Source organism: Loxodonta africana, chromosome 11 (genome assembly GCF_030014295.1).
Source record: "Loxodonta africana isolate mLoxAfr1 chromosome 11, mLoxAfr1.hap2, whole genome shotgun sequence".
Lineage (NCBI taxonomy): Eukaryota > Metazoa > Chordata > Mammalia > Proboscidea > Elephantidae > Loxodonta > Loxodonta africana.
Window position 1 is genome coordinate 19,173,294 of NC_087352.1, and position 10,449 is coordinate 19,183,742.

General features: G+C 55.3%; 1 protein-coding gene across 1 annotated transcript; it reads left to right on the forward strand.

Annotated features, from left to right (window-relative positions):
• Positions 1-201: 201 nt before the first annotated feature.
• Positions 202-9,501, forward strand: IGLON5 (IgLON family member 5). The gene is made up of 7 exons (XM_023543330.2): positions 202-1,250; positions 2,046-2,278; positions 2,554-2,673; positions 4,353-4,487; positions 4,630-4,750; positions 5,562-5,716; positions 8,015-9,501. The coding sequence occupies exons 1-7, from the start codon at positions 1,114-1,116 to the stop codon at positions 8,101-8,103; spliced, it is 990 nt and encodes a 329-aa protein (XP_023399098.2). The 5' UTR covers positions 202-1,113; the 3' UTR covers positions 8,104-9,501.
• Positions 9,502-10,449: the final 948 nt, after the last annotated feature.

A 10,449-nucleotide genomic window follows, 5' to 3' on the forward strand; every position in this document is an offset into this window, starting at 1 on the left:
CCCCAGACATCCAAGGTCATCCGGCCTCCTTTCCTCCCCGCTTGGTTGGTGCTGTCTCCATCGCTTCTGCGTTGCGTGCCCAGCCCCCACTCCCTGGCCACGGTCCAGCCCGCTGGCCATGGTCCACATAGAGATGAATGAGTGGGGGTGGGGCGGCTGGCCTGCATGCTGCACTGGAGCATGCAGGCGGTGTGGGTGTGCAGGCGGTGTGGGTGTGCGCCTGTGAGTGCGTGCCCTGGTGAGCGTGGGCACACGTGTGTGTCTGTGCAGATGTCTGTGTGTGCACGCAGGCTCGTGTGTGTCTGTGCACCAGGTATAAGGGGGTGTTTGTGTGTCTGCGACAGATGTGTGTCTGTGTGCATATGGGCATATGTCCGTGTGTTTGTGTGCCTCTGTGATTACGGGCATGTGTCTGTGTGTGGCTGAACGTCTGTATATTCGTGTCTGTGTTGGGTATCTGCATGCAGCAGGGTCTACATGTGTATGTCATTCTATGTGATTCTGTATTAAGATGTATGTGTGCCTGTATCTGTACGTGTGTGCCACCGTTACATTGTGTATGTGTGCATATGTGTATGTGTGTGTGTGCAGGTGTATGTGTCAGCACATTGTATCTGAATGTGTATATGTGTGTATCTGTGTACACATCTCTGCATATATGTGTAACTTGCATTTGTGTGTATCTGTGTATACAAGTGTCTGTGTGTCTGTAGGTGTGTATACATGTCTGTGTGCATATGTATGTTCGTATCTGTGTATCTGTGTTTCTATGTGTATATCTGTACATATGTGTCTGCATATGTGTGTGTCTGCATGTCTATGTGTGTATGTGTATGTGCATGTCAGGGTACACCTGTCTGTGTGTATGTATATGTGTGTTTGAGTACTGTGATTGGGCTGTTGTCTGTATGTCTCTGAAGGTATGTTTTTGTGTCTGTGGGAGCCTACCTACCCGAGTATGTCAGTACATCAGCGTGGGCCTGTGGGAGGGTCCATGTTGCATGTGTTTGGTGTGTCTGCTCTGAGTGCGGCTGCCATGTGTGCACCTTGGAAAACATCAGTGGATGTCTGTGCCAGTGGGTGTAGGAATGTGCGTGTCTGCAAGGCCTGTGCATGTGTGCATATGCACCCACACCTGCGTACAGTTTCTGTGACGTCCTCCCTTCTGCAGGGCTGCTGTCCCAGAGCCTGGAGTTCAACTCTCCCGCGGACAACTACACCGTGTGCGAAGGCGACAACGCCACCCTCAGGTACCTCCCACCCAGGGGACTCGGATTCTGCCCCTTTACCTTCCAGAGCCTCACTTTCTGCCTCTATGAAAGAGATTCAGGGGGGAAACCCTGACCTACAGAGACAGCCTGCCACATGGGGAGGACTTGGCCTGACACCTCCTCATCAGGAGAGAGGTGGTCAGGAGTGACGCCAAACCCAGCTCTACCCCTGGGGCTCAGTGTCCCCATTTGTCAAGAGGGCGGAGGAACAGCAACCACCCTGGGGACTGTTGGATTTATGAGTTTATACACATACAGTGCTCAAAGAACTTGGCACACTGTATCTACTCCATTGTGATTATTTCCTCCAGATTTCTGCCTCTCCCCCCACTCCAGGTATCTGTCCCTCCTTCCTCCGGGTCTCTGTCCCCCTCTCTCTCTGGGTCTCTATTCCCCTCTCTCTGGGTCCTGTCCCCCTCTCTCTGGGTCCTGTCCCCCTCTCTCTGGGTCTAAGTCCCTCCTTCCCTAGGTCTTTTTTACCCCTCTCTCTGGGTTTCTATCCCCCTCTTTTGGAGTCGTGGCAAACAGCCATTTAATAACCATCAGCTATTATTCCATCGTGGTGCTTGGGGCACACAACTTGTCCTCTCTGAGGCATAGTTTACCCACCTGTCAAATGGGCACTAGAATATCTGCTTCGTAGGGCTGCAGTGGAAATTTCAGATGTAGTAGGCCTCCATGCCACCCCAACCCACCCTAGACTGGGGAACATGGAAGGCCAGGTTCCAAGGGATGCGGGGAGAAGAGCCTTCCTCTCCCCCTCTTCTGGGGCAGCTGTTTCATCGACGAGCATGTGACCCGTGTGGCCTGGCTGAACCGCTCTAACATCCTGTATGCGGGCAACGACCGCTGGACCAGTGACCCGCGGGTGCGGCTGCTCATCAACACGCCCGAGGAGTTCTCCATCCTCATCACCCAGGTGGGGCTCGGCGATGAGGGCCTGTACACCTGCTCCTTCCAGACCCGCCACCAGCCGTACACCACTCAGGTCTACCTCATCGTCCACGGTGAGCACATGGCCCAGGCCAGGGTGGGTGAAGGGTATGAGGGGCTTGGGGGAAATTCTTATAGAAACAGTGAATACTGGCTGTACTCCAAGAGGAGGGGCTAGTAACATGGACTCCTAGGTCCGAGGGGAGGGACCTGGAGGTCTGGATCCTGGGTCTGACAGACAGGGCTGGAGACCCTGACTCCTGGGTCTGAGGAAGGAGGGTGAGCCAAGACTTGTGGGTCTGAGGGGGGATGGTGTCTGGCTCCTCACTGACTCTCCCCTGCCCGGCAGTCCCGGCCCGCATTGTGAACATCTCCTCACCTGTGACAGTGAATGAGGGGGGCAATGTGAACCTGCTTTGTCTGGCCATGGGGAGGCCGGAGCCCACAGTCACCTGGAGGCAGCTCCGAGGTGAGGACCCCACCCCCGGCTGAAAGCCCCTTCCCCTACTCCACCGTCTGGGTCCCTCAATTCCCCATACCCCTGGGCTGCATTCCCAGCCCCTCTTCTCCCTCATTCTGCCCCCTAACCTATCATGACTTAATTTCTACCTCCCACCCTGATCCCCCAGGCCCCAGATTCTTAGAGCCTTCATCAACGGGTTCCACCTGCCATCCCAGGCCTGGGACCTGCCCCCAAGTCATGTGCTGGATCCCCGCTTGCCCCTTTCCCCTGACCCCTATATCCCCAGACTCTCCCCTCACCCTCACAGGATTCTCCCCCACTCAGGTTCCCGTTTTTTCAACCCCTAAGATGGACTGACACAGTGGCTGCAACAGTGGGCTCAAACATAGTAATGATTGTGAGGATGGTGCAGGACTGCTCAGTGTTTCATTCTGTTGTACATAACGTTGCTGTGAGTCAGAACTGACTCGACAGCACCTAACAACAAGTGGGGTTACACCCAGTGGATCCTCTGGTCCACGTTCCTATGTCTTGTCTGCTGAGAGTCCAGCGGTTCTCAGAGTATGGTCCGCCCTCCCACAGCATCAGCATCACCTGGGAACCTGTTAGAAATGCACACTTCTGGGCCCTACCCGGAAGCCCTGGTGATGTAGTGGTTAAGAGCTACAGCTGCTAACCAAAAGGTTGGCAGTTCAAATCCACCAGGCGCTCCTTGGAAACTAAATGGGGCAGTTCTACTCTATCCTATAGGGTCGTTATGAGTCAGAACCGACTCAACAGCAACGGGTTTGGTTTGATGGTTTGGGGCCCCACCCAGACCCTACTGAATCAGAAGACTACCCCCCCCACCCCACCGCACTGTTTTAACAAGCCCTCCAGGTGATTCTGATGCTGGCCAAGTTGAAGGACCACAGCTCTTGGTTGTCCCCATAGTGTCCAGGTGGCAGCACATGACCTCCAGATCCCCAGACATCACCTACCAACCTCTTCTACATGAACCTCCACCACCAGATCCCAGATTCCTGGATGCTCACCCACTAGGTCTTTGGAGACCCATAGTGCCAATCACTAGATCCTGTTCCCTGAATTCCCTGAGACCCCAGAACCCACTGACTATAGACCTCAGATCCCTGGATCCTTCCCCACTGAATCATCTGATCACCACCACCCTGCTCTTGAGACCCTGGAATCCTGGATACCCTAAGTCCCAGGTCTCAGTCTAGATCTCAGGTCTTCTGGGCCCGGTGATCTGGCGTGAGATCCCAGATATCTGGGTCCCTGAGTCGCTATGAGTCGGAGTCGACTCCACAGCACTGGGCTTGGTTTTTTTGGTTTTTTGGATCCCAATCACCAGACCCTGAATTTCTGGATCCTTTAAGAGCTTTAAGAGCTAGATCCCAGAACTCTGGGACCCTCCCCCACTAGATCTGTATTTCCTAGATCCTTCTAAGACCAAGATATTGAGATCCTCCCTACCGGGTTGCAGTTAAAAACCCCAGATCCCCACTCCCTCCCCCCATAAGCCGCGCCCCTCTTCTCCCGCCCCCCTCCCCCAGCTCCCTTAGACCGGGCACTCCAGGCCCTGCGGTGCCCGCCCCGCTGATGTGTGTCCGTGTTGTGCCCGTGTTGTCCCGTGTTAAGTGTTTGTGTCCGGCCCCGCCCCCTTCCCCTCCCTCCCACCACAGACGGCTTCACTTCCGAGGGCGAGATCCTGGAGATTTCTGATATCCAGCGGGGCCAGGCCGGGGAATACGAGTGCGTGACTCACAACGGGGTTAACTCCGCGCCCGACAGCCGCCGCGTGCTGGTCACAGTCAACTGTGAGTCCCAGGCGAGAAAGGGGGCGGACTCTGGGTCCCTGGTGAGAAGGAGTCAGAGGGAGGAGTGGGCTAGGGGTCCTGAACTCTTAGGTCTGAGGGCGGAGGGGGCTGGGAGCAATTGCTGACCCCCGCCCCTCGCCAGATCCTCCGACCATCACGGACGTGACCAGCGCCCGCACCGCCCTGGGCCGCGCCGCCCTCCTGCGCTGCGAAGCTATGGCGGTGCCGCCCGCGGATTTCCAGTGGTACAAGGATGACAGACTGTGAGGACAGCCCCGGAGCGGGCGGTGGGGACAGAGGAGGAGGGCTCTAGGTCCCTTCGTCTGGGGAGCTGGGTCGCTGGAGGGAGCGGAGTCTTGGGTCCCAAGAACCGGTGGGACCTAGATTCTCAGATATAGTGTCTGCTGGGCCCCGGAGAGACAGTGGGGATGTACTGGAAACTCTGGTCCTAGGAAGCTAAATGCTGGAGACCGTGCTGCGCCGGCTATGCAAGGAGGGGAGTGTGGTCGGGGGTCCATGCTGAGGCTCTGGCGGAGATTTCGGGGACTATTTTTTATTAGGGTTGGAGTCCATCAGCATTTGGGAGCCGGTCCATGGAGAAATTCCGGGGGGAATGGTCCGGGATCCATAAGTAGCTAAATCCCAGGTTCTAATGGTCACTGCGATGGGGGCAAAATGTTGGTCCCAGGGTTCAGGGTCCCTGAGGCTGGAGACCAGCGTCCCCGGGGATCAGAGAACCCCCGGGGCTGGAGACCAGAGTCCCCGGGGATCAGGGAACCCCGGGGCTGGAGACCAGAGTCCCCGGGAGTCGGGGGCCTCCGAGGCTGAAGACCAGACTCCCCGGGGATCAGGGAACCCTGGGGCTGGAGACCAGAGTCCCCGGGAATAAGAGGCCCCCCACGAGGCTGGAGACCAGAGTCCCCGGGGGGTTCGGGGTCCCTCGACTGCAGACCAGAGTCCCCGGGGATTGGGGGCCCAGAGGCTGGAGACCAGAGTCCGAGGACTGGGCTCTGGGCCCCAGGGGGTCCCGGGCCGGGGTCACGCGGTCTGGCCCCTGACCCCACTTCCCGGCAGGCTGAGCAGCGGCACCACCGAGGGCCTGAAGGTGCAGACGGAGCGTACCCGCTCGATGCTTCTATTCGCCAACGTGAGCGCACGGCATTACGGCAACTACACGTGTCGCGCTGCCAACCGGCTCGGAGCGTCCAGCGCCTCCATGCGGCTCCTGCGTGCGTCCGCGGGCGCTGGCGGGCGGTGGGAGGCGGGGGGCGGGGCCGGGGCCAGGGAGGGAGGGGCGGGGCCAGAGGAGGAGGAGACTCCGGGGCCACCCTCCAGACTGACAGCTGGACTTGGCAAAGAGACAGACCCTGCGACTCAGAAGCAACGCGACTGAGCAAGAGGTTGATCCATTCGGCAGATATTGAGCGCCCACTAAAAAGCCCGGCGTTGGCCGCCGAGGATAAAGCAGAGAAGGTCGGGAGCCCCAAGGAGCTTACGTTCTAGTAATAGAAAAGTAATGAGCAAGTAGACACATATATATATAAATAAACAACAAGCAAATACATACATACCCATTCCAAACCCATTGCGACCCCATGTGTTACAGAGTAGAACTCCATAGAGTTTTCTTGGCTGTGATTTTTATGAAAGCAGATTGTCAGGCCTTTCTTCCTCAGCATAGCTGGGTGGGCTCAAACTGTCAACCTTTAGGTTAGTAGTTGAGTGCAAACTGGTTACAGCACACAGGGATCTTTAACAAGCAAATACGTAGATACATAAATATTTTTGGATATCAATAAGGACTACAAAGAAAATAAATCAGAGAGGATTGGGGGTGGCAACATTAGATAAGCTAATCAGAGAAGGCTTCCTGCAGGGGGCACCATTTGAACTGAGACCTGAATGGGGAGAAACCAGTACTGCTAAGATCTGGAAAAAGAGTTTTGCAGGCAGGGGGAACCGTGTATGCAAAGGTACAGTGAAGAAGCTAGCAGGACCAGAGCAGAGAGATCTTGTGGGACATAAGGTTAAAGAGGAATGTAGAGGTCAGGCTCATGAGCCATGATAAGACCAGTAAAACCATTTGCCATCAAGTCCGTTCCTGACTCGTGGCAACCCCGTGTATTACAGAGCAGAACTGCACTCCGTAGGGTTTTCATAGCAGTGACCTTTCTGAAATACAGCTCCAGGTCTTTCTTCTGACTCGCCTCTGGGTGGATTTGAATCGCCAACCTTTTGGTTAGTAGCCAAGCACTTAACTGCACCACCCAGGGATTCCTTAATCCATGGTGGGGAGTTTGAATTTTACTTTACTGCAGAGTGAGGCCACTGGAGGCTGTTATGCAGGGGAGTAGCATCTGAGTGAGTGATGCTTCTAAAGAGAGCATATAAACAAACCAAACCTGTTGCTGTCAAGTTGATCCCGACTCATGGCGACCCCCCGTGTTACAGAGTAGAACTGTGCTCCATAGGGTTTTCTTGCCTGAAATCTTGACAGAAGTGGATTGCGAGTCTTTCCACAGTGCGGCTGGCTATGTTCCAACCACCAGCCTTTAGGTTAGCTGATGGCAAACCTTTTCAGCCACTCAGGCGCCACTCATTGGGTGCTGTTTGAAGAGTGGCCTGTAGGGGGCAAGGTGGAGGCAGGGAGACAAGGGAAGAAGCTGCTGCGGTCCTCCAGGCTAGGAGGGATGGTGGCTTGGGCCATGGTGGTGGTAGTGGAAGTACGGTGAGGACTCGGTATCTGGGAGATGCTTTGGAGTAGAGCCCATTGGGCTAAGTTGCTGCACTGGATGTGAAGGGGTGAGGGAAGCGTGAAGGTGAGTCAAAAGTGATTCCAAGATTTTTGCTTGAACAGCTGGAGGAATAGGGATAACATTTTTTGAAATGGAGAAGTATCAGGGAGTAGCCAGTTTAGGGGAGAAGATTAAATTAAGAGTGCAGTTTGGGGCGTGTGGAGTATGAGACACCTTGTGGAAATGCTGAATAGATAGAAGCTGTAAGACACAAAGACAAACACAGAGAGTTCCAGGCCAAGACAGCGTGGTGGTGGGGGGCATAGATAAGATGTGAAGGAGACAGGGAGATAAGAGAGACTGAGTGGCCAAGAAAGATACCTGCTCAGCGAGCTCCTAAGACTGAAAACATGCCCAGAAGGAGTCGAAAAGGCAGACACACAAGTGAGAATCCCAGGCAGGTCCGCTAGAGAAACCAGCTGACGCCAACTAATGGCGACCCCATGTGTGTTAGGGTAGAACTGTGTTCCAGAGGGTTTTCAATAAGTGAGTCTTCAGAAGTAGATCAGTAGGCCTTTCTTCTGAGGTGCCTCTGGGTGGACTTGAACTGCCAACCTTTTGGTTAGCAGCCGAGGACATTTACCATTTGCACTGCCCAGGGACTCTGTCCTCCAGAGTAATACGCTCAAAAGAGACCCTCAGAGACTGATGCAGAGACAGGGGTCCTGGGAGAGACATATACAGAGTCTCCTTCTCTCAGGCCTCCTCCCATGACCCTTTCTCTTCCCCCAGGCCCAGGATCCCTGGAAAACTCGGCCCCGAGGCCCCCAGGGCCCCTGACCCTCCTCTCCGCCCTGAGCTGGCTGTGGTGGAGGATGTAGGAGGAACCCCGTGCAGCTGGCCTCCCCATGCCAGGGGGGCTTCAGGCCGAGAGCAAGAGAGGAAGAGGGAGAAAGCGCCATGGGTCTCGAGGGGGTGGAAGAGCTCTCGGCCACAAAAGAAGAAGAGGAAGATGAGGAGGAGGAAGAGAGATCTTTAGAGAACCCATCACTGTGAGGGAGAACACAAAATTATGCATCTTTCTACAGCCATTCTCGCCACCCGTTCACGTTTCCGATTGTGACCCACCCCTGGCCACCCCACACCCCTCTCTTAGCTCAGGCTGTCAACTGGATCGCTCGCGCACAAGTGTGCATGTGGGCGTGTGTGTGTGTGTATGTGTGTGGTAGAGAAGGGGGTTCAGCAGGCCTCCTTCCCCTGACACCCCCGTGGCCACTGTCCCCAACATGCTGCCTCTCACCTCTGCTGGAGGTAGGTATGGGGGCTTTGCAATGGAAGCTGTGAAGAGAGGTTGTCTAGGCTCCCTGCTTCCCCAATATATGCACGACACCAATCCCCACTCCCCACCTGTTGAAAGGTTTCCTGGGCAGGTTGGGGGTGGGAAGGGGGTGTTACACTCGCCTGTCCTGTCGAGCTGTCATCCAGCCTTTGGGAATAGGTGGGAGGTCCCCATGTTGGCACCAGCTGCCTGTAGCCAGAGGTCCCATAACAAGCTCAGCAGCCTGAGACCCTCCCGCTTCCCCTGTCCCCCCTCCCCACCCTGGAATTTCTGGCCCCCTCCTGGGCTAATCGGTGCTTCCATCTGACTGTCAGGCTAGTGGCTGTAGTCACCTGTCTGTCTCAGTGCTTTGCCCTGCCTCTCCCACCCCTCCCCTTGGCCACGTGCAGCGCCAGCCAGGTGCCCTCAGAACTCCTGCAGTTGGCCCACAGCTGCCCAGGTGTGGGCTTGCTGGCCTACCAGTCCCCAGCTCTCCACTGACTTTGCCTCCCAAAGGCTGTCCTGACCACCCTGGCACACACGCACACACGCACACCAGCGACTGTGACCAGCAATAGCCCCCTGGCTCCAGCTGTCCTGAAGCTGGTGACCAGCTGTAGTTTCCCCCAAGGGTGGGCAACTGTTGTCAGGAAAGGACTCCAAGAGGCTGCAGCCCCAGTTCTGATTGTAGGAATACTCCACCCTGGTACATACCACACCAAGTAGGGGACAGAGAGGCATCACCTGGACATCCAGAGCCCAAATGAAGATGCCACATCACCAGCTCTGACTCCTGGGAGACCCTCTATACACACCCACCCCAAACCACACCACCCAGAGCTTGGTGGGGAAGAGGGCAGAGTAGGGGCAGGGAGGCAAGGGGCAGTGACTGTACCTCAGACAGGGGCGTGGGCCCCATCCCACATTGTCTTCCATTCCCAGGGTCCGCGGGACAGGGAGGGGAGGGGGAGAAGCCCGAGGGAGGGGGGTGGGGGGCCCTGGGGGCTGTGTGTTCCGATTCATGGGGAGTGTTGAGACCACCACACCAATAAACGCCTTTTTCCAAAGTGTGTGCCTGCAAATATCCATGGCTTTAAGAGTTTGGGTGAGTGGGGAGAAAAGGGTAGTGGGCATTTGGTGGTACCTTCCCAGCATCATTCCTTCCCCCTATTTTGGTGGGTTTGGAATGGACCCCAGTTCCAGAGGCGAGACCCTGATTGGCTTAAGCCATTCGGCCCAGCCCAGTGTGATTGTTGGTTCAGAGATGGGCACAGGGCCCAATCAGGCTGACAGGAGAAATTACAGCCAAGAAAACCCTATGGGGCAATTCTACTGTCACATAGGGGTCGCTATGAGTTGAAATTGACTTAATGGTACCTAACAACATTTTTAAGCCACTTTGTGTTAGCTTATCTGTCTCTAGAGATTTAACAGAAAAAACCTAACTGATATAGAAGAAGAGATACAGAGTTCAAACATTCAGCACCTGAACCCTCCCCTTTCCAAAAAGATGTAGGGACTCTATTTCCAAGGCCCGCATCCACCACAAACTTTAAGCAGAATCCCTCTCACATCCCTTCCTTCCTGGAGGCAGACACTGCTTGCCTACACTTTAGTGATTTGCTTCCTCTTTCTTCTTAGCTGGTCAACTCACCTCCCATGATACAAACTGAGATACTTGGTTTTTCAGCCTGCCTTGCAGCTATGTGTCCAGTTTCGGCCAATGAAACATAAAGGGGAGTTTGCTAGTAGGCTCCCAGGAAAGTTTTTCTCCTGAGGGAAGGGGACAGGGAGAGAGATGAGGAGAGACACAGAAAATCAGGATGAGACAGACAGGGAGAGAGAGGTACAGAGACACACAGAAAGAGACAAAGACAGATGAGAGAGAGAAAGGAGAAAGAGGAAGATA